At 44.6% G+C, this 23,898-nt stretch overlaps 3 protein-coding genes and 1 pseudogene across 5 annotated transcripts in view; 1 reads left to right on the plus strand and 3 right to left on the minus strand.

Moving 5' to 3' along the window:
* Positions 1-11,521, minus strand: part of Kdm1b (lysine demethylase 1B) — a 72,995-nt gene extending 61,474 nt beyond the window's left edge. Inside the window, exons 1-2 of one of the 3 annotated variants that reach the window (XM_076939082.1) lie at positions 11,384-11,521; positions 4,392-4,428 (exon numbers count right to left, since the gene is read on the minus strand). The gene's annotated coding sequence lies outside the window, so the exon portion shown is untranslated. Of the gene's footprint in view, positions 1-4,391; positions 4,429-11,237 lie in introns of all 3 variants that reach the window. The other 2 variants (XM_076939083.1, XM_076939081.1) reach the window with 2 other exon arrangements.
* Positions 151-11,617, minus strand: LOC117713786 (NACHT, LRR and PYD domains-containing protein 4B pseudogene; annotated as a pseudogene).
* Nhlrc1 (NHL repeat containing E3 ubiquitin protein ligase 1) lies at positions 11,552-13,855 on the plus strand. The gene has a single exon (XM_034511049.2). It carries the CDS (start codon positions 11,616-11,618, stop codon positions 12,804-12,806), a length of 1,191 nt encoding a protein of 396 aa, XP_034366940.1. The 5' UTR covers positions 11,552-11,615; the 3' UTR covers positions 12,807-13,855.
* Positions 13,856-15,700: 1,845 nt separating this feature from the next.
* LOC143443274 (uncharacterized) lies at positions 15,701-23,659 on the minus strand. Its single transcript, XM_076939089.1, has 2 exons — positions 23,266-23,659; positions 15,701-15,885 (listed from the first exon to the last, which is right to left on the minus strand). Exons 1-2 carry the CDS (start codon positions 23,500-23,502, stop codon positions 15,808-15,810), a joined length of 315 nt encoding a protein of 104 aa, XP_076795204.1. The 5' UTR covers positions 23,503-23,659; the 3' UTR covers positions 15,701-15,807.
* Positions 23,660-23,898: the final 239 nt, after the last annotated feature.

Raw genomic sequence — 23,898 nt, forward strand, 5'->3', positions numbered from 1 at the left:
GGCAGCCTCTAGTGGTGATGAGACCAGATCTCACAGTGACACCAGTACACTGTCTGGGAGAGTGAGAACCCTACAGAGAACCTTCCATCCTTCGTCCTTCAGGTCATTGGAGCTGATGTCTGGGTGGCTCAGGGTTTTGTTCTACCTAAGAACTTCTGAAAGATAGTCCCAGCATTGCTCACTGAGGGAACATTTGGCTAACACAAAGTACTCCAGAACACAGTCTGGGTGGCACAAAGCCTTGCACAGTGAGGATATCCCCTGGCCCAAGTTGTTAGATTCTAAATTAAGACTCCTAAGGTCTTGCTTCTGATCAGGATGGAGCCAAAGATCTTGCAGTCATCAGGTGAAAGGTCACAGGCTGCTGCCATCAGAATTTGTAAGTTGTACTCTGCCTGGTTCAAGATATGACATAACATGTCCACATCTCTGTGGGAGAGGAATGTGCTGCTGAGGTTCAAGAGCTCCAAATTAGAGTTTTGAATCAACTCAAAGAATAGGCACTCACCACATAGAAAGGACACGTTATTTACCACAAGTTCTTTAAGGATGCAGCTGGAGTTCTTCAGATAATTATATAAGATTTGAAACACTGGCTCATTGAAAATAGTGTCTATCATTTGGAGGATGTCCTCATTCCTTACAAACAGAGCATATATGATGCCAAAGGATGAGTAGCTTTTCCCTCTGGTCCAGCTCTTCTTTCAGGACATTTTGGGTTGAAATGGATAAGTCTTTCAATGCAGAACCATGTTTTAAGCAGTAGGCACCATAATAAAATCAGAATAATCCCTAGCCACAATGTCAACCTGGCCCTTAAGTTCATTGCTGGCTCTGTGATGTCTTCCTCTTCCACCTCAAACAGACAATAAAGGCACTTTGTGCTATGTATTTGTATTTAAGGGTCTTCGAGGCCACACAGGGTTTCCAGCCATTCAAACAATTCTTGCTTTAATTGGTGAGACAACTGGTAGCCAAGAAATTCCTCTAGCTTTTTTTGTTCCAATTCATGTAAAAGGCCAAAGATGAAACAGCCCAAAAAAATTCCACCGTGTTTTGGCCTCTTTTAGAAAAGTAAACAGAAGTTTGTCTATATAGTGAGCATCCTGACTAGGGTGGTCCCTGTGGGTCTTTAGCCGATAAAAGATGGCAGCACAGACCTGGATGGATGGGTGGAGAAATATGCAAGAATTTTCACACTCCCTGCTCTGTTTAAGAATTCCAGTATCCAGCAGTGTGGGGGTGTCAGAGTCCACAATCCCATTTCTCCTGAGAGCCTTCTCACTAAACACAGATGTGTCAGTCCACATGGCCCTCGCCAGCTAGAGAACACAGACCCTGCAGTCGGTCCTGGCTTTTCTTACTTGGACACTAGGCATTTTGGGGAGTGAACAAATTGAAGATGTACGTGGTATACAGGAAGGCGGTACATCGGCAGATGGAGACTGGGCCTCTTCCCTTTTCTATCTCATTTTTTATGGCAAGTAGCCATCATGCAGCAGACCACAGAGGCCTGACATACAGTGAGCAGCTGCTCATTTTCTCTCCCAAACTGAGGGCCTCCTGGGCTCTGTTCCTATCTTGGAACAAGCTATGGAAATAGTCTTAGTACTGCTCTCCTTGAATCCTGTTATTTTTCTCACATTTGTGCGCTCGGTCCTTTCCTCCAATTTCTCAAAAGTCTCAAAAGTAGCTGAGATGAAGAGAGAAGATTTGAAGAGGATCTTTTTCCTGAGAAAACTGCTCAGCAATACATCCACTGGCTGCTTCTCTATGCACCTGTCACGTAGCTCCGACTCCCGTTTGGTGAAATCCCATCCCATCCCTTCTAAGCTAGCTGTCAATGCTAAGTAAGAGTTTCTCTGGTTGGGATAGGATCTCCTCCATGGGAGCTGAGAGACTGGGCCACTCTGGAGAGCAGTGCAGCCAGGCTTGCTGTCTTCAATTGCTTCACATCTTGACATCAGAAGTAGAAGACTTAGGAGAATTTGTTCTGAAATGCCAGGCCTTCCAACCAGACAAGCATTAAATTTTTCAACATAATGGTCTTGCCAATTCCATCCGCACCTTTCAGGAACACCATGTGCGGCTTCTTTTCAGTTCCCTTTGGTACAAGAAGGTTCTCAAGATTATCATATTCATCCTGGAAGAAATTCTGAATACTTATATTGAATTTTCTAGAACAATCATGGGTCAAGCTTCTTTAAATGAGCTAGATATATCATTTGTGCAGCAATCTCCCCTGTTGCCCTCTCATCCTTCCTGTCAATCTTCTGGAGGTCATCTCCGAGGCTTGCTTCCCCTCACAATGTTTCACCAGTAAGTTGGCAAGGTCTTCCCAAGATGCTTCCTTTACTTCAGTCCAAGAAATCTGTTTTAGCCCCATTTGCAGAATCACCTCTATGAGGAATCCCTTAAACTTCATGCATCCATCCCTTCTTGTTTAGTTCTTTCCAGTACCACATAAGGACAAAATCAGAAAAGAATGATGCCAATTTGTCTTAAGGAAGATAGACTTGTCTTCTAAGAATGGATTTCGAAGATGGAAAAAGCCTGATAAAATCAGCAGGCTTGTCTGTAGATCCACACATGATCTTCTGGGCTCCTCCAAAGGGCTGGCATCACTTCTCCAGCTCTGCCCTCTGTAGCACTCTAAGCTCAGGTTGATCCACTCCACTGCTGCTGCTGTTCTTGGTGATCATCCCATGGAACTGGCATCTCCAATACACTGGGGTCTTCTGCTGCAACTAGGCTTCACCAGTAGCCTCTCATAGGCTCTCTTCATGGTGCCAAGCCTCAACTCCTTTGCATGACCCCTTCAGTCCTGGGTCAACAACTGTAACTGAGGCTGCACCTTCACCAATGGCCTTCCCTGCCCTCTCACAGTGCTAAGCCTAAGCTGCTCTTCATGACCCTTTTATGCCTTCAAAACCAGTACTACCTAGGTAACTATTACACATTACCAAGTATAGCAACAGCATGAGGTACAACCTTAACTATTTCTGGAACACAGCTTCTTTGTGCTCTCAGAAAACACCTCCCAGAAGATTTCACCTCAGCAATGCTGGTCTCTTCTTAATCACCACTAATTTCTTAGCTCCAGCTAACCAGCATCAACTGTCCCAGTAGTCTCCTTCTCCTCTTGAGTCTAAACCCAGAGCCAAATGACCAAAGCTGCTGAGTTCTGCTGTTCCTGGGGCTGGAATTTGGCTCCCCTGTTCTATTACATTATCACCAGCTTTCAGTTTTCCAACTCCCTTGACTGCCTAAGCTTGGCTGTCCCGGAACTTCTCTGTAGACTGACTTTGAACTCATGCCTCTCTCCTAAGCACTGGGATTAAAGGTGTGTACTACTATGCCTGAATCTAAATTTAGCTGGGTGGGATCTTGCCCTAAAATCTCATTCCCTTAATCTACTATCTCCTAGAACACAGAATTCAGCTCCATTTCACTTCCTGGTGCCCCTTTAATACTCAAACCATATATTTGATATTTCCCTTTCTAAGCTTGCGATGCTTGCTTAAAATGTTCTTCATGAGACTTAACCAGAGAACAAAGTTTCTGCTGGGCTTTTTAAAGACTTCCTTTGTCAAATGCAATTAATATAAATCTCTTTACCCTAGCCTCAGGTAGATTCTTCAGACAAAGGTAAAAAGTAGCCACATTCTTCACCAAAATACCACAAAAACAGTCTTTATACCACATACTGAATTTCTCCTCCTCTGAACCTTTTGGGCCAAGTCTGCACAGTTCAAATTATTCTCAGCAACAAAGTCTTTCATATTCCTAATAGGATGGACCACTATACCCCATTTAAAGCATACTATTACTTTCCAAATCCAAAGTCCCCAAATCCACATTCTTCCAAACAAAAGCGTGGTCAGGGCTATCACAGCAATACTCCAGTCCCTAGTACCAATTTCTGCCTTAGTTAGGGTTTTACTGCTGTGAGTAGATACCATGACCAAGGCAACTCTTATAAGGACAACATTTAATTGGGGCTGGCTTACAGGTTCAGAGGTTCAGTCTATTATCATCAAAGTGGGAACATGGCAGCGTCTAGGCAGGCATGGTGCAGGAGGAGCTGAGAGTTCATCTGAAGGCTGCTAAAAGAATACTGGCTTCCAGGTAGCTAGAGTGAGGGTCTTAAAGCCCATACCAACAGTGACACACCTACTCCAACAAGGTCACACCTTCTAATAGTACCACTCCCTGGGTCGAGCAAATACAAACCATCACAATTAAAAATATAATGACTTAATTTTTTTTCTCATGCAACATATACAGATCTTTGCTCATGACTTTTTAAAAATAAAATCACACTAAAATGTTATAAGTCAATCAATTCTTTAAAGATTTGTATGACTGGTAGCGAAACATTGAATACTCACGTGTCTTCTTTGTAGTCAGCATGTATTTCTTCTATAACTAAAAAAAACAAAAATAAAATGCTTATAACTTTAAACAAAAAAACATTCTGTGTGGAAATTAGAGTCACTGAGGAAATGTAAGATTTTAATAGGATTTGGGATAGTCTAAATTTTTTATTAAAAACTATATTTTGCTATAAATCTTAATCTACTTAGATTCTGGGACTATATCTTCACATGCTTCTCCACTTGTATAATTCTATATGTAACAAAATCAAGAGACATTAAAAAAATTAACCTATATGGCAAGGATTTTTTTCCCTCACAACCATAAGAATAAAACTTTTAAAAAATATTTTTTCTGAGTTTGGTCATTTTTTCCTTTTAATCTGTCTTATTTAAATGAGTGGTCTAAAGCTCATAGGTTCATAATTTGTCAGTTTTTATTAACAATCACACTTTGTCAAATCAGATCATATATATATATATATATATATATATATATATATATATATCCATGCCTCCTAACTCTTGAGTGCTTTATATTTTTAACTCATGTTAATACAGTAATGTACATTTTTAAAGAATTGGTTTCTGAACATATATGTGCATATTTGTGCACATACTAAGGTGATGGTTGCTACGACGAACACCATTTAAAATTGGTGAAAGCTGAGCTGAGTATGGTGGTGCATGCCTTTAATCCCAGCACTTGGGAGGCAGAGATCTTTGAGTTGAAGGCCAGCCTGGTCTACAGAGTAAGTTTCAGGACAGCCAAGACTACACAGAGAAACCCTGTCTCAAAAAAATTTTTTTTGATGAAAGCTGTGTATTATCTTCTCCCTAGAGTCTTTTAAACATTAAACTTGGAGCTGGAGAGAAAGCTTAGTGGTTAAAAGCACTTGCTACTCTTCCAGAACGCACAGGTTTGGTTCCCAACATTCATCAGCACTGGTGGCACTAACTAGCAGAGATAGCCAGGCCTTAGCCTCGGCAAGAGTCAGCAAGGGGGACCAGGAGAAGTTCTCGGCTGGTTCTTGGGGAAGCAAAGATCAGCAAAGACCCAAGACCAACAAGCATTGCACAGCTAGTTCTATAAGCAAGCCAAGCTCACCTTCCCTCACTGCCCATGGAGTCCTTTTATATTCCCTCCAACATCATGTGTCCTCCATGGGTCTTGCCTCAGCATGTGTACCTGTTTCAGCTGATATCACTCTGCAGATCAGCCCAGAGACCAAGGAAGCAGCAAGAAACTGCAGTACACTACCAGAAGTTTTTTGGTGCGTTCTCTCTCTATGGAGTCCTGACAAATGGAGCTCAATTTTGCAATGTAAGGCAGATCAATACATGTGTGTTGTTAGTGAAGAATCTTTCCTCACGTGTCCTTTCACATGTTTCTGCTTTGGTGAAATATTCCTTCAAGTGTCTGCATTAGTCTTTCACCTGTGTCCACTTCAGGAAAGCACTCCTTCATGTGTTTGCCCCAGCAAAACACCATCCAACACAATGGATTTTCCAAAGAACACTTAACTTTCCAATATACATATACATACATACATACATACATACATACATACATACACACACACACATACATACACACACACACACACATACACACACACATAGTTAAATTTTGTATAAACTTCTTTAATGCTGTGTTCACCTCACATCCTCTCCAGCAACAGCATTGAGGGTGCTTCCCTTAGATACCTTCTGCCATACACCTATTCAAATATCCTGATCAGACTTGTTTCTCTGAAACCTGCCTCGGTGTCAGAGTGGACTTCTAGAAGTGATGAGTATCTGACTTCATCTTTGTAGCCAGTTGAATGAACAAGGTTGGATCGCTGAGCTGGGCCAATCAATTTTTTTTTCTCCCCGCAGAGCCAGAAAAACAAGTTACCTGCTCAGAGGGCAAGACTAATGGGTACAGCCAGGACCTCTCTGGTCGCTATGGCCTACCACAGAGCTGAGAATTGGAGACAACAACAGAAGACAGGCCACCAGTATTCTGCCCCACCCACCCATTTTTCCCTTCCCAAGGCCCTGCCACCCAGCCAAAGGAAGGAAGTCTCATGTTGTATGATAGACTCCTCTCTTCACGCAGTAGCTGAAGTTCATTTCCATAACTCAAACCCAGAGAGTCTTAAATGACACTAATGAGTTAGCCTTATACAATCAATCTTTTGTGTAATTTATGTCCTCACTGGGGGTGTTCTGACTTTAAAAGCCTTGAGTTGAAAACACACTACGTATGCATTAAGTTACAGGGATTGAATTATTCCTGGGATTTTCCCAAAAGTCCCTTTTATATAATTTCATAGCTTAAATACTAGACTAGCCGAGCCTCTGTGCCCTACATGGTGATTTATTAACTTACCTGCTCTGCATGCTTGAATACACAAACTTGGACTGAACAGCTGCAGATGGGCAGAAAGGAAAGAGTGTCCTAGTCTGTCTGTGTACTTGAGTGAGGAAAGAACACATGGGGAAGGTGACCAAAGATCCACCATCTGCAGGAGACTGGCTCTGGAAAGGATTTATGGTCAGGACCACAGAAGGTGGCCTGAAAACTGTTTGCTTAAGAGAGCTCTCAAATGCTCGGGACTCATGGATGAACGGAAACTCGGCCCACAGAGACATTAGCTTGCCCGCTCACTACCATAGTTAGTACGTTCTTAGTCGTTGTTTTCTTTCATAAAGGAAGCATTTTTTTCAATGCGTGTTTATCATGCATGTTATGATTTGGACCAATCTGAACACTTGGTCTCTGGAATGTGGCACAGTTTTGGAAGTTTCTGGAACCTTTAAGAGATGGGGCTAGCTGAAAAAAATAGGCCACTGGGGGCAGGTTTTAATGTTTTGTAGTCAGGCCTGGTTTAGTACATGCTCTCTCTGCTTCCTTTTCAGTGGCAGTGAACAATCAGATGCAGGACATGCCAGCTACTTCAGTCCTAGCCTTCCACCATGTCCTCCCTCAAACCATGACCCAAAACAGGCCCTCCCTTCTTCCTTTAGTTTGTGTCTGGTATTTGGTCACATCAATAAGAAAAGTAACTAGTGTGATTATGGGGGTGGGGAATGAGGACTGTGTGTGTGTGTGTGTGTGTGTGTGTACACATGCATGTAGGCATGCATGTGAGTGCAAAATGGAGAGACAGAGAGACAGAGACATAGAGAAACAGAAACAGAAAGACACAGAGAGAGACAGAGACAAAGAGAGACACACAAAGACAGAGAGACAGAGATTTTTTAAAAGAAAGATCTCTGGATGCTTTGTTTCTCAAGACAGGGTTCCTCCTAGTAGCCCTGGAACTCACTGTGTAGACCAGGCTATCCTCAAACTCACAGAGTTCTGCCTGCCTCTTTAATTCCAACTGCTGCGATTCAAGATGTTTGCCCTCACGCCCAGCTCCGTATGCTCTAATTAAAACTGTCTTTAACTCATACGGCTCCTGCTTCCTCCCGTGTGTCATCTAATGTTTTATTCCTTGCAAACAGATTACAAATCCACTCGAGTGGTTGAGTTATAAATGGCATGGGAGAAGATTCATATATGTGAGCCTTAAGCATGGCCACTCTGTTTTCAGTATACAGTCCTCATTTCTGACTTTGTATAACTTTGATGTATAAAATTTTTAAAAATCTGCCTGGAAATCTGCTGAGTGCTGAAGAAAAGGTGGGGAAGGTAGCCATCAAAGGCAGTTTTTTTGGTTTTGTTTTTTTTTCAAGCCAGGGTTTCTCTGTTTAGTCCTGGCTGTCCTGGAACTTGCTGTGTAGCCCAGGCTATCCTCAAACTCACAGCGATCTGCCTGCCTCTGCCTCACAAATCTGGGATTAAAGGCATTTGCTACCACTGCGCATTGCAGTATTTTTAAGTAAGAGGTGAACATTTATTTATATTTAAATGATAAAAATAACATGCTGGGAGCTGGTGCAGTGGCTTAGTGATTAAGAGCATGCACTGGACCTAAGTTCAGTTTTTAGCACCCATGTGAGGCAGCTCACAACTGTCTGTAACCCCAGGTCCAGAGGCTCTGATATTCTCTCTGTTCTGCCGTGAATACCTTCACACAAGTGGCACACACATACATGCAGGTAACACATATCACATAAATAAAAGTGTAAAAATAAATGTTAAATAATACTGTTCTAGGTTTGGGATATAGCTCAATGGTAGAGTGTTTGTTTAGTATATGTGAGGCCCGGGTTCAATCCCTAGTACTACAAAATAATCTTAATATCTGAAAACCTGGAAAGTCTGGGGGGGGGGGTCGGCTACCAAGGACAAACAGGAGCAACCAAACACCCTTGCACTAGAGACATCACTGCTAAGAGGGGATTGTTTGTTTGTTTTTTCTTCATCTTTTTCTGGTCTGCCTTTACATACTTGTGATTCTACAAACATATGCTCTCATGACAGGTCCCATAGCACATCTCTCAAGTTCTTCTGACTTTTCCTGAGTAACTAAATATCTTTCAAAAGCAAAGCAAAGGGTGTTTGTTTGTTTGTTTTTTGATTCATCAGTGCTGGTATTGGTTGTAAGCACCATGTTCTCTCATTGAGTTACCTGCCTAATCCAAGGTCTTTATTATTTCCTTATTTGAGGCCAGGTCTCCCTATGTAGCCTTGGCTGGCCTGGAACTTAGGGAGGTACACCTGCCTTCACTTCCCAAGCTCTGGGATTAAAGGTATACCCCCACCACTCCCACCACATCCAAGGTAAAGTCCCTGTACACTTCCTCCTGTCCTGATGATGACATTCACCCAGCAAATGAAGTGTGAGCCTGTTGGGCCTGTGCTCGGTGTGGTACAGAGTTGAGCAAAACCAGAGGTGGGACTTAGTGTGTCTCTTCAGAGACAGAAGCAATAAGAAGAGATGAAGATGGATTGTAAGCTTTAAAATGGACCAGGCTATCAATTAGACTCTGTATCTCAGATCATACAGAAGAAGGACCCGGCTGTCAGTTTAGGCTGGTAGAAATTCCAGAGTGGAAACTGGTGGATTCCATGGGAAGGAGGCAAAGTCTGAAGATCGTGATTGCCAAGAACCCTAAACTTCGAGACCCAAACCTTGGTTTTGATTTCCACTTCTGAAGCTGGAAGCCTTGCATAATTGAGAAAAGCTCAATTATGCCAATCAGATGCCATCCTTTTAACTTAATATCTGGGCCTGGCAGAGTAGTAAGCCCTGTAGTCCAAGGACTAGGATGGTAGAGGCAGGAGGGTAGCCCCAGCCTCAAAACCAGTGTGAAGCTGACATGAGCTACATGAGACCCTGCCTCAAAAACAAAAAAACAAAAAACAAACAAACAAACAAAAAAACCCCTCTAATTCCTGGTTAGGTGCTTCATTGTAAACCTCCAGAGACCTGTGCTGTGCTGTCCTGTGCTGCAAAGCTGCCCAACCGAGCCAGCAATACTAATGGTGTAGTGCCAGCTGTAGCCTCTCAGAGGCAGCAAAGGTCCAACAAGGCAGAGAAGGAGGTTTAGCAGGCAGCAAGCTGTTGGACATCTCTAGAGGACACAGTTCAGCTGCTGTCAGCAATGAATTGAAGTCTTTGAATAGTTTTGATGCAATGCTGGAGCAGAGATACAAGTAAGGGATGCATCGAGGTCAGTTGGGGAAAATACCTTCAAAAGATGATATCTCATAGCATAGTTCTACATTTGTCATGTGTGGGAGCCGCCAGCTCCGTGTGGAGGTTAGCTTGTCTGAATTAGATACACACTGAACATAAAACACACCAGACTTTACTTAGTACACAACATGAGTGTTAAAATATCTCGGTCATGTTTTGAGGTGATTACGATGTCCAAATGATGGATTGCATAAAGTATACAACTAAGTTAACTTCATTTTTTCTCTTTTTAACTTTTAAAAACAGGGCTACCGGGAAATTATTTTAAAATGTGGGTTCCATTACATTTCTGTTGCACAAGACTGGTTCTAAAAATAGTCCAGCTTTTGTATCCTGACTGTATTTCCTGAGTTGAAAATTGTTTCTGAGGAACTGGAGAGACAGCTTAACAGTGAAGAACACTTGCTGCTCCTGCAGAAGACCTGGGTTTGATTCCCGGCACCCACATAGTGGCTCACAGCCATCCATAAGTCCAGTTTCCTGGAACTGATACCCCGCTCCGACCTCCTATGGCACCAGGCATAATGTAGAGAAAACACTTATACACACAAAGTAAAATAAATCTGTTTTCTTATTATTTCTGAGGGGCTGGAGAGATTGCTCAGGAGTTACACACACTTGCTGCTCAATCTTGAGAATCCACAGTAGGACAACACCCACATTCAGTGGCTCACGACTGCCTATAATTCTGGCTCTCCGGTAGGGTATCTAACGTCCTTTTTCTGGCTTTCAAGAGCCACACACAGACATCTACACAGACACACAGACACCCACATGCACACATACGAATAAAAAAAGTTTTTAAAATTACTAATAAAACAATGAATGAGAACCACTTAAAAGGCAGGCATGGAGTGAATTCTATAGTAACTGCTATTAACAAGATTTGTTGTTGTTTTGTTTTTGAGACAGGGTCTCCCTTTATACCTCTATCTGGCCAGCATCATGCAAGGGAACTAACAGCTTTAAAAATATCCCTTCCACACAAACCCACTTCACAAGTATTCTTTTGTTTGTTTTGGTTTGGGGGTTTGTTTTTTTAGGCACAGTAGCCTAGGCTGGCCTCCAAGTAACCACCAACTGTTATTCTGTTTCCGCCTCCTGAGTTCTGACATCACAACTCCCACATCCAGTTCTTTGAGGGTTACGTATCTACCTTCTCACAAGAGTGATAAAACACAGCAGAGAGGTATGCACATCTGCCTCACCCTCTTGAAGTTACCTTCTTTCTTGTATCTCTGTCTTCAGAGTCATATTACACAGAGACTACGAACCATGTCTTGCTGCCCAGCCCTGGTACCCAGCTCCTAACGAAGCTGACTGGCAGCCCTGCTGGGCACCAGCCCTGGGAGTCTAGCTGCCACTTACAGGCGGACACGGAGACATCCACTCGTGTCCCCAGACGCGTTTCAATCTCTAACACTAGGCTCTCCCACCGGTGACGTGATCACCCCGGGTCTGCGCACGGCGCATGCGGACTATTGCGTCGTGCGTCCGCCAGAGGGCGGCAGCGCGCGCTCTCCGCGTCAGAGCGCATGCCCCGCCCCGTGACCGTGGCGGTGACCGAGGGCTGCGTGGAGGCCGCGGCTCGGCCGGAGCCATGGGGGAGGAGGCGGCGGGGGTGCGGCCGGAGCTGGTGCGCGAGGCGGAGGTCAGCCTGCTGGAGTGCAAGGTGTGCTTCGAGAGGTTCGGCCACCGGCAGCAGCGGCGCCCGCGCAACCTGCCCTGCGGCCACGTGGTTTGCTTGGCCTGCGTCGCCGCCCTCGCGCACCCGCGGACGCTGGCCCTCGAGTGTCCCTTCTGCCGGCGGGCCTGCCGAGCCTGTGACACCAGCGATTGCCTGCCGGTGCTGCACCTTCTGGAGCTCCTGGGCTCCACCCTCCACGCGAACCCGGCTGCCCTCAGTGCTGCCTCCTGTGCGCCTGGGGCTCTCACCTGCTACCACGCCTTTGGCGGGTGGGGGACCCTAGTGAACCCCACAGGGCTTGCACTGTGCCCCAAGACCGGACGGGTAGTGGTCGTGCACGACGGTAAGAGACGAGTCAAGATCTTTGACTCCGGAGGAGGAGGAGCACACCAGTTTGGAGAGAAGGGGGACGCAGCGCACGACGTCAAGTACCCACTGGATGTCGCCGTCACCAACGACTGCCATGTGGTTGTCACCGACGCTGGCGACTGCTCCCTCAAAGTGTTTGATTTCTTTGGCCAGATCAAGCTGGTTGTGGGAAAGCAGTTTGCTCTGCCTTGGGGTGTGGAGATCACCCCTCACAATGGGGTCTTGGTGACTGACACAGAGGCAGGGACTTTGCACCTGCTGGAAGCGGATTTCCCTGAAGGGGTCCTTCGGAGAATTGAGAGGTTGCAAGCTCACCTGTGCAACCCCCGTGGGGTGGCTGTGTCGTGGCTCACCGGGGCCATCGCGGTCCTAGAGCATCCTTGTGCCTTTGGGACGGCAAGCTGTAGCAACACAAGGGTGAAGGTGTTCAGCTCCACTATGCAGCTGATTGGCCAGGTGGATAGCTTCGGGCTGAACCTCCTCTTCCCCTCCAAAATAACCGCCTCAGCTGTCACCTTTGATCACCAAGGAAACGTGATTGTTGCTGATACCTCTGGTCCAGGCATCGTGTGCTTGGGGAAACCTGAGGAGTTTCCAGCCCTGAAGCCGATGGTTACTCATGGCCTTTCCCGTCCTGTGGCACTGGTCTTCAACAAGGAGAATTCTCTTCTTGTGCTGGATACTGCATCCCATTCTATAAGAGTCTATAAAGTGATGGAGGGTAATGGAGGGTGATGGGGACCCTGACACCTAGAGTCAGAAATCCTGGTGTCTTTGGAATGAGTCAGTATCACTTATCCATCCAGGCAGGGATAATGGTAACTGCCTGGCAGACGCAGTTATTAAAGACTAATAGTTACATTTGTCATTCGGTGAATGCCTATTCCCGTGTTAAGAAATTTGCAAATCTTAGCCCATTTGCTCCTTAACGGTGATGTTAACTCCTGTTATCAGTCTATCTCGGAGATGAGAAAACAGACCCAGAGCATTCACGATGGTTTCTTTAGAGTTGTATTAACTGGGACAGTTGAATTCAATTCTGGCTCCAAACCACTTGCTTTTAAATAAGATGCCAGACGTCAAAAAAAAAAAAAAAAAAAAAAAAAAAAGTGAGCTGTGTCTTATGTATGTTCTCCCGACAAGTCATAACTGGTTAGTTAAGTGGGCAAAGAGATGAAAGAAGGGGGTCTCCATGGAGCCTTTTTAGGAGAAAAGGGAAGGTGTCTGTCACCTTTAGCCGGGAGCTCCCCTAAAGGCAGAGTAGGTGGTTTATTACCATTCCAAGCTTTGAACAAGAAACAAAGTTGAACTCTATCCTTACAAGGCAAAGGCTTCCAGAATGATAGTGTGTGTCAGAATTCCAACACTTGGGCAGTGGAGGCAGGAAGTTCAGTGCAATCTATGGCTACCTAGTAAGTTGAAGCTAGGCTGGGCTACATGACATGTGTTATCTCTCTCCCCCTCCTCCTTTCCCTTCCCTCCTCCTCTCTCTCTTCTCTCCCCTGGCCACTCCCTCTCTCTCCCTCTCCCACTTCTCTCTGCTTCCTCCATGGGCACTATTAGTGATAGTTTGAGAAAAATCAGAGCCGCTGCCTGCAAGCATCATGGGCAGATGAGAGCGGTGCTAATTAGATGTTGCCCCAGCACACTGATGGCAGAAGTGATTTTGTTTGCTGTGTGATGAATCTCTGCCTCCTGAAGCGCTTCGTGATGGGGGTTTTCTCTGTGTAATTTGAAATGTGATTGAAACACTGCATACCCAATAAACAGTCCTCATCCCTTTAGAGTGCTGGAAACGTATCTTGAAATGAAGCACAACCTTGATCAACATAAGGGCTCCTCAATGCTGTAATTGAGGGGAGGACTAGGAGGATATTTGGGATGAAGTGCAGATTCTCTCAATTTTTTTTTTTTTTAAGCTCAACAGCCTTCAAGTTCAGGGCTGTTGGATTTATACTAAATAACTTCCACCTCTGAAGAAGCATGAAAATGTTTTCTGGGGGATGCTTTTGAAAGGTGAGAGTTTGCTTTAGATAAGAACTGATGCTATGTCAACAAAAATGATATTCTTTTATACAAAGAGGCTATTTGTTTTTGAGACAAGGTCTTGTACATCTTGGGCTGGCCTCAGACATACTCTGAAGTCAAGCATGACCTTCAACTTCTGATCCTCCTGCGTCCATCTCCCAAGTGCTGAATTAAAGGCTAGTACCACAATGCCCAGGCTTCGGTGGTGCTGGAGGTAGGTGGAACCCAGGGTGTCATACATGCCAAACAGGTGTTCTACCAACTGAGTTACAGCTAGCTCTACAAAGATTTTATTTATTTATTTATTTATTTATTCATTCATTCATTCATTCACTTATTTGAGACAGGGTTTTTCTGTGTAGCCCTGGATGTACTGATTCACTTGTAGTGCAGGCTATCCTTGAACTCAGAGATCCACCTGCCTCTGCTTCAGGAGCACTGAGATTGAAGGCATGCACCACCACACTCAGCCCCTTCAGTTTTAATAGAGACACTCACTAAAGTATGAGTGACGTGTCTTCCAAAAGATACGAAAGCTGACGTCAGGAGCCCAAGGTGAAGGCCAAGCTGCCATGTCACTCCATAAAAGTTCATGCTGTTTCTTCTTAAGTATTTATTTACTTATTTATTGTGTGTATGTGCATACATGTGCCTGTGTGTGCGTGCACATGCCATCATGTGTGGAGGTCAGAGGACAACTGGAGTGAGCTTGTTCTCTTTTGCCACCATCTGGGTTTGGGATATTGAACTCAGATCATCAATCTTGGTGGCAAGTGTCTTCATTTTCTGCCCCTGCCCACATTGTTGCCTCCACTGATTCCACCCCATAAGATCAATAGTAACATTTTGGGTACTCCTCAGCACCACTGGTCCTCTAACAGGAAGTCCAGTGGTTGAATTCTCCCTCACCCCGGTGCCCTCGGCTGGGCACTGTAGCACACACCTATAATCCTGGCACTATGAGGCCAGCTTGGGCTACAGAGTTAGACTCTGCCTCAAAAAATAAAAAATCAGGTAAAGTATCACCGTAGACCAGTGACTTCACAGCTATTTTAAATATGTAGCAGCAAAACTTCTGCAGGGAGATATGAGTTCATTCTCAAAGGCGAGCAAATGTGCGTTGATCGTACAGTGTTTTCTTTCAGAACCATGACACTTGAATAATGTTAATGTCTGTTGACCCAATTCAAAGATTTTTTAAAAAATTATCAATCATGTATTTTAAACATTTTTTAAGTAAAAAACGTTTAATTTCATATTCAGTGGTGTTTTGCTGGCAGGTGTCAGATCCTCCGGAACAGGAGTTACAGACAGTTGTGAGCTGTCTTATGGGTGCTGGGGATTGAACCCAGGTCCTCTAGAAGAGCAGTCAGTGCTCTTAACCACTGAGCCATCTCTCCAGTCCATTAACTTCATCTTTTACTCTACACTTTATGTGTTGGTTTGTTTGTTTGTTTGTTTGTTTGTTTCATTTTGTAAGAGAGCATATACGGCACTCGGATGTCTGCAATGAGTGGAGAGTCAGGTGTAGGTTTGTGGCTCAGTGCCAGACAACACTGGAGATGTGATGACTGTAACCTGGTACTTTGTGGCAGCTTGTCTTTCTTGGGAGTAGGGTGGGTCAGTACGCAGCAGGACATGTCAAGGGCAGATCTTCCTGTGAGCCGGTTATACAGAACACTTCGGCTGTTCTTCATTCCAAGCATTCTCAGGCCGAGGGACTCAAGTCAGTGACCCGTGATGTAGTTGTAAATCCTGTCTTCTGTGCTGTGTTCTGTAACGAAAACTGAACTGATGATTAAAAATGAATTCTCAAATAGAAAAAAAGAAGTGGTTTCAGCAGATCATTCAGGGTGCCAGATGTGATGGGGGAGAGCTGAGATGACAGAGGAATATGACCTAAAAAAGAATGAAGGAAAAGAAATTCTTCCAGGACACCAGCCATGCGCTATCTAGTGAGACCACAGGAGCGACAGTGCCCCCTCCACAGTTTCCTGTCACCCTCCATTTCTTCTCTGGCACTGTGAGCTGATTTTGACCTTACTCTGGCCTCTAGATCTGGCTTTCCTCATCTTTTGCCTTTGGCATTTTCTAAGGATGATTCAGATTTTTTAAAAAAGACATTTGTCACTTTCCCTTTTTTTTTTAAAAGATTTATATATGTGAGTACACTGTAACTGTCTTCAGACACACCAGAAGAGGGCATCAGATCCCATTACAGATGGTTGTGAGCCACCATGTGGTTGCTGGGAATTGAACTCAGGACCTCTGGAAGAACAGTCAGTGCTCTTAACCACTGAGCCGTCTCACCAGCCCATGGTTCATATCCTTAACTCTTCCAGAAACTCCAGCTTTGGCACCCAGGGCTCAAACTATCAAATGTCCTTGTTAAGACCTGTCTGCGGCCTCCACTTAGAGGGGCGTGCGGACCCCACTGGAGATGAGTTACATGAACTCTGAGAAAGAAGTATGATCCCATACATGTCGGGGGTGGGGGGAATGAGCAAGAACTACTGATGACCAAAGATTTAATGTTCCTTACACTTAGCACAGACAGAAGAAATACATCCTGGTGACTAATGTTATCATGGACTAGTGATAGGCCATGGTTACCCTCATTGCATAATACATAGAAAATGTGATTGGAAGGAGAAAAGCTACATGAGCCACTATAGCGCACAGTTGTGGAGTCTCTGTGTCCATAGTCCCCTGCACAGGCCCTACATTGGCAACTATATCTGCCGAAGATCCCTCCAGCAATGCAGACTCAGTACTAGTCCACATACAACCCAAGAACTGCCAACCCCTCACTGATGCCTCACCATGGTCGTGGTTTTGATTTGTGAGATAGGGTTTCAAGTAGCCCAGGTTTGCCTTAAACTCAAGATATAGTTGAGGATAATCTTGAACTCCTGGTTCTCCTGCCTCTTTCCTGAGTTCTGGGATTACACAGCTACTCCATCATGCCCCATTAATATGATGCTGGGAGATTCACACATGCTAGGCAAGCGCTCTGTCAAATACACTACATCTTCACCATCTACCAAGGGTTTTGATTAGACTAGGAACGTGGGCTGGAGAGATGTCTGGGCTATTAAAGGCTAGGAATGTGGCTACAGATTAGCCTGGGGTGATCAGATTTTTCTTTAAACATAACAACAAAAAGCAAAACAAGGGAATCCAGTTTGGTTCTTGTCTCTGAAGTTTGGATTTGAAAAGGATGGATCATCAGAGAGTGATGAAAACACTCTGAGACAGGGGAGTTAGCACCTGGGAGCAAGCCGATCGTAGTGGGAAATCCCTAGGCAGAGAGAAGAAACTCAGTTGAGAGAAGAAACCCAGTGGAAGAATCCGGTGAGGCTGCAATGGGAAGGCCAGGAAAATGGCTCAGCCAGTGAAGGCACTTGTTACCAAGCCTAACTGCCTGAGTCAGATCCACAGGATCCACACGATGGAAAGAGAGAACCAACTTCTGCAAGTTTACTCTGACCTCTACATCTGTGCTGTGGCATTTGTACACACACACACACACACACACACACACACACACACACAATGTGACAGCAACAAAAAACCCACAATGCAATGGCTTCCAATCAAGTCAACTCAAACCTTTAGTAAACTGAACCCCAGAGCTGCCAAGGCTACACCTTGCCTCTCTGCAAGACCTACTTGGTACTATGGATTTCTGTTTTTAGAATCCTGAGAACTTTTGCTTACATTCTATGACACCTTATATAGATGTTCCTCACCTTATAGTAGAGTTACATCCTGAAAATCCACCAGTAGTTGAGACCATGGTAATTCAAGAGAGTACCCAATGCACCTAAACCTACCCCTTCCATCCCGGCTACCCCTTCCACCCCAGCTACCCCTTCCACCCCAGCTACTCCTTCCACCCCAGCTACTCCTTCCACCCCAGCTACTCCTTCCACCCCAGCTACCCCTTCCACCCCAGCTACTCCTTCCACCCCAGCTACCCCTTCCACCCCAGCATAGCACCACACCCACTCTGACATGAGGACCATTGCCTCTCATGGAACAGTTGACCAGTAGCTTCGGCTCTTTGCCCCCATTTGACATCACAAGAGAACACCACACTGCATCTCTTCATCTTAAGGTCAAACGGGGCTCACACCTTTTCCTGAGCACACAACACTCACAGCATCATAAAATAGAAAAGTCACCAATAGAATCCCCATGAATGGAGGCAAAATGTTTCCCTGGTTACTCTAACCTGCCTGGAATTTCCTACTTTTTGCAAAGAAAATATCTAACAAAAGTTACACTTTTCTCCTTTTTTTTTGAGACACTAATGTTTCCAAATCCTATTTTTAATGATGCTTAAATCTTAAGTGCTTTAACGTCCCTTGTATCTCACCACCCACCACAGGTAGTGGGGAAGAAAGGACACATGGGAAGTGGACCTGCTTAGAAAGGTTCTTTGGAACAACTCCTGTCTATGTTGTCTGGAAATCAGCAGTTCAGTTCACAGGTTAGCAGGCAGCGGCGTCTCAGTCCATTTGCAAGCACTTCACAGATAGACCAGCACTCCAGTTCAGTAGAGTCAGGTTAGCAACAGAGGTGACACAACCTAGCAGAGAAAGCCAGGCCTCAGCCTCAGCTCGAGTCAGCAGGAAGGACCTGAAGGGACACCAGAAGTTCTCAGCTGTGCCAGCAAGCCAAGCTCTGTCTCAATCACTCTGTGGAGTCCTATTTATACCCTCCAAACATCACGTGTCCTCCATGTGCCTTGTCTCAGCACATGCGTCCAATCAGCCTGAGTCCACAGAAGCGGCAAGAAACTGCAGCACACCACCAGAAGTTTTTTTTAGTGCATTTCTCTCTATGGCATCCCCACAAATGCAGCTCAACTATGCAATGTAAGGTAGACTAAAACATGTGTGTCATTAGCAAAGAATCTTTCATAATATGTCCTTTTACGTGCTTGCTTTAGCAGAACATCCTTTTACTTGTGTCTGCTTCAGCAAAACCTTCCTTCACAAGTCGCCTTAGCCTTGCACACCTGTGTCCACTTTAAGGAAATGTTCCTTCACACGTCTGCCCCAGCAAAACACCATCCAAGCGACTTTCCAAAGAACCCCCAAGTTTCCATTTCACATAGTCTTACTCCCTTAGCTCAGGTGGTCCTCAGACTTGCCATCCTCCTGTCTCCAATGCTCTCAAGTGTAGGAATTTCCATACCCAGCTCAAAAGTTAAATTATTGGCTCATCTATTTGCAGAAAAGTCAACTTAAACCTCTAAGTTTTGGTGCCAAGAATATAAAAAGAAAGATGCAGGGAATGGAACTTTCTAATGAACACATCAACAATCCTGGTGTCCTTGAGACCAGGGCACAAGTGGACACTCCTATGCCATGGGTCTAAGTCCTTAAGTTATAGAATAAGACATACTGATCCTCCAACTTTGACAAAAATAAATATAAATACTAACAATGCACTCTCATCGTGAGCTGGAAATCCAATTTACAGTTTTAAGTATATGGAGGTTTTTCTCAACTTGGCAATGCTGCATGTTAAGAAAATCGTGGTGACACACACCTATAATCCTAGCACTTGGGAGACTGAGGCAGGAGAATCTCAAGTTCCAAGAGTAAGACCCAATCTCAAACAAACTGAAACATACAAAGACTTAGGCCAAGCTGAAATGTATTTAATGTTATGAAGAATGAAAAGACTCCATTTTCTATCAGCTTTTAATTAGAATGTAATTAATCCCCCTCATTAAAGACATTTGTACTGTTCAAAGCTGCATCTGACACCGTAGGCATTCAGATCTGTTTCTTGAATCAGTTCATCTTTCCCAAAGGAATTTTCTAGGCTCTGCTTTCCACTTACTGATAAAATGTGAAGTGGTGTAGGCAACTGGGGAACTTGGAGAAATAGTCTAAGGTGATCTGTGGTGTGTCTGCTGAGTGACTAAGAGACATGAAGGCATTGTGGTGGCTTTGTGGTAGCCTGGGTTGGTTTTGTGTGAAGAACATTGTATTCACGGTCGCCATGTTTTATATCTTTACCCAGGTACTAGGGTGTTAAAGTCCTGAGGCTGCTTGAGTCTCAGATCTTGAGTCAACCCTCAGACAACCAGAGGCAGTGCTGCTAGTTAACTCTCTGATGTCAGAAACGGATTTCAAATAGCTCTGGAGACAGAAGGAACTCAGTGCTCATGGGTTATGTGTCTGGCCATACTTGAAGCATTGCTGAAGTCACCTCCAACTTAATTTTAGCTTATAATGGGTGCATAAAATGGCTTCCGCCTTCCCCAGGAATGAACTACACAGGAAGCCTGGCTACAGTCATTTGCTGACTCCAAGCTGCAAATATACTATGTATCCATTACCTTGGCTGACAAACAGTCCCTATTTTACTGGAAAGTGGTAACATTATGGAGCCTAATCTCCTGACCAAATCATTAGTTTAACAAATAATGACACAAAAGCATGTACAGGGAAAATCTAAAATTGTTTACAGAATGATTTTAAATGACCAGGTGACATTGTGCTTCGGTTCACTAGTCAATTCATTGTAGGAATGGAAAGAAATTTCAACATTTTCTATTAGAGTGTACTCAAGCTCCAGCTGGGGCCTGTAGAAATAGAAAACTGGCTAAGCTCACACAGTTACGGGAAGAATTAACCAGGAATAGGCTCCAATTTGACCCATTTAGTGGGAGAGGATTAGAAAGTCAATGGCAAAAGGCACACACACACACACACACACACACACAGAGAGAGAGAGAGAGAGAGAGAGAGAGAGAGAGAGAGAGAGAGAGAGAGAAGTGCACACACATGCACACACCTGTTCTTGGTCTTTGTAGTTTCCCTACGTGAACTTTCATCATACAATAACATCTGCTAGGATATTTTACTGCCTGTGTCTCAAATAATGTCCAAGCTTGTACACACCGTAGTTGTTTTCTAAGAAAGTCTCAACTTTCAGTTTTACCAATGAAGACCCAGCAGCCAGATGCTGGGGTGATAGCTTGCTAGCTCAGAGAGGCAGAAGCAATGCCCCTTCTCACAAAAAACTTCCTTCAAATTGAATGTCCCGCCCTTCTACTTCCTGCCCTCTCTATCTGTCCTCTGGTCTACTTCTTATCCTTTATGGGTTTTCCTTAATAATCAATCCTACGTTTACTTCTGGTCATCTGTTGCTTGCTCTGCCCTGTGACCAATGGTTGACTTTATTTAATCCTGTTTACAGTATGCAAGCAGAAAGCTCTTGGATTAAAGCTGTGTGCTAAGGCTGAGCCACACCACAACCAAAAACAGGTTTGTTTTTTTCTCCCAGTAAATAACACAATCTCAGGGTTCACAGTGTGATCAAATACCCTGCAACACACAGTAGTTGAAGAGAATACTGGCAATTTCCACAATGGTTGGCTTGGCCAAAACCTTGAGGTCATTCTCTTTAGTTGTTGCCTATGTAAGCCTTATGGGTTCAGAATCGTAGGGCTCGGATCCTATAGGTGCCAATTCTATCCCATGGTCATCAGATGTATTCTGTGCTCATTTTGTCACTGAAAGGAGCTTTGGCAGCAAGAAGCCCATTAAAGAATGCAATGCAACTAGCATGCCACAATGTTTGCCTGACTTTAGAAAGAAATCCATTCATTTGATCTTTACAACATCTCTTGAAGTAGCCAGGTGTCTTAGTTAGGGTTTCCATTGCTGTGAAGAAACAACATGACCAAGGTAACTCTGAAGGCAGCCAGGAGGAGCCTCTCCTCTTCCACAGGCCACCGGGAGGAGGTTCTGTCTTGCGAGTTAGGAGAAGCTTGAGCACTAGGAACTCTCAAAGCCCACCTTTGACACAGTGACACACCTCCTTGAACAAGGTGACACGTATTCGAACAAAGCCACACTTCCTAATAATGCCATTTACCAGGGGCCAAACATATTCAAACCACCACTCAAGTTTTCTCAAGTTGGCTTTTTTAGGTGTAAAACCTGGGGCTCACAGGAATTGAGCGACCTGTTCAAGATGACATAGCTGATCCCTGGTATTTTCTTGATTTGGGAGAATGAGTGGTTTTTTCCCATTTATTTAAGTTTATTTTATGTGTAGAGATGTTTTATCTTATTTGCATGCATTTCTGTGTCTGCATGTATGTCTGTATACCTTGTGTGTGCATTGACCATGGCTGCCAGAAGAGGGCGCTGGATCACTGGAACTTAAGGTGAACTCCATGTTTGTGAGCTACCATGTGGACACTGGAAATTGAACCCAGACCCTCTGGAAAAGTAGCCAGTGCCCACCCACCGATCCATCTCAATAACCCAGAGAATGGCTTTTTTACACAAGAATTTTAACACTCCTTGCCTACCAAGGTGATTTCTTTGTTCACTTAAGGTTGGGTCTCACTGCTCTATCCACCATAGGACCTAAGTGTCCCTTCATGGTGTCACTCCCCTATGCCCACTATTCACAACTACCTGTACCAACCCTGGTGATGTTTAGGGAGGGAAAAGAGTGCCATCCTTTACAGAATTCAGAGTCTAAGGTCACAAATGAAGTCGAAGTCTGTCTGCTTCTGGGACCTGCTTGATCTACACAAGGGTCCCTTCTTCAACAAGCTAGAGAGGGAGACCGCCAAATATGAAGGGACTCGTTTATGAGCTGGAAGATCTCCAATAGGGTTTGGGGGAGAATGTTTCATGATGGGAATCAAGTTCAGTGAATTCCTTTAAGTCGACTACTTTCATTTTAAACATTGAAATGAGCTTGCTTTTAGAATTGCCAGAGGTCTGTAGCTTTCTGACCAGACTATTGTGTGAGGCTGAGTCACTGTTGAGAGCAACTTCAACATATAAGTACCAAATGGTAGGTCAACACCTCTCTTTCCAAGCTTGGAGGCCCCAAAGTACTCTCCTAGTTCATCCTCTTATCACTTAAGAGGAACAGAAGTAGGAGTGTGTGTGTGTGTGTGTGTGTGTGTGTGTGTGTGTGTGTGTGTGTGTGTGTGTTGTAAAAGGAGATGTGTGGAATAGCTTACACCATAGGATTTGAGTAGGCTAACACTAGCCATCAGTAGGTTCTAGAAGCAGAGAAATGGTAGTAGCTGCCTACTTAGACCATGAAGCCTCAATGGTCCCAATCTGTTACTAAAGACCTAGAGAATTCCTGAAGAGCTCCTGGTACTCACTTGGAAGTGAAAGAAGCTGCAGGCTGATAGCAGCAGCAGCAGCAGCAGCAGCAGCAGCAGCAACATTGTCATCATCACCCTCAGCAGCTGCAGCAGCAGCAGCCGCAGTAGCACCCACAGCAGCCGCAGTAGCAGCCGCAGCCGCAGCAGCAGCCGCCGCAGCCGCACCATCATCACCACCAGCAGCAATATCATCATCATCATCATCAGCAGCAGCAGCAGCAGCACTGTCATCATCACCAACAGCAATATCGTCAGCGGCAGCGGCAGCAGTAGCAGCAGCAGCAGAGGGGCCTATGCACTCAGGAAGGAGTGGAAGCAGTGGAAGCAGGCAGGCCACACTGCTTTTCCTTGGACCCCTTTATGTCTGAGCCACTTGGAAAGTGCTGCTTGCTCTGATGGTTAGTCTTCCCTTTAGTTAATCCTCTTCAGAAGGAAGTTCACAGGCACACCCGGATGTGTATCTTCTAGGCGCTTCCATTCACAGTCAAGATTAGCCATCACAGTGTCTCTCCTTGGTGGTTAATTACTTATCCCCACCCCCGACTATAGAAGTAACATGTTTATTGTAGTGTTTGAAAATGCAGCTAAGCACAAAGATACATAAGCACTTACCATTAAAAATCAAAAACT

The sequence above is a fragment of the Arvicanthis niloticus genome, chromosome 8, assembly GCF_011762505.2.
Source record: "Arvicanthis niloticus isolate mArvNil1 chromosome 8, mArvNil1.pat.X, whole genome shotgun sequence".
Classification (NCBI taxonomy): domain Eukaryota; kingdom Metazoa; phylum Chordata; class Mammalia; order Rodentia; family Muridae; genus Arvicanthis; species Arvicanthis niloticus.

Bases quoted from the DNA above. Each gene is read 5' to 3' on its own strand.
- Nhlrc1 (XM_034511049.2), top strand. From the start codon at position 11,616: ATGGGGGAGGAGGCGGCGGGGGTGCGGCCGGAGCTGGTGCGCGAGGCG.
- LOC143443274 (XM_076939089.1), bottom strand. From the start codon at position 23,502: ATGATGACAGTGCTGCTGCTGCTGCTGCTGATGATGATGATGATGATA. The intron at 15,886-23,265 runs GTGAGTACCAGG...TCATCAGTTCAG, and splicing joins GCAGCTTCTTTCACTTCCAA to TTTTCGTTACAGAACACAGC.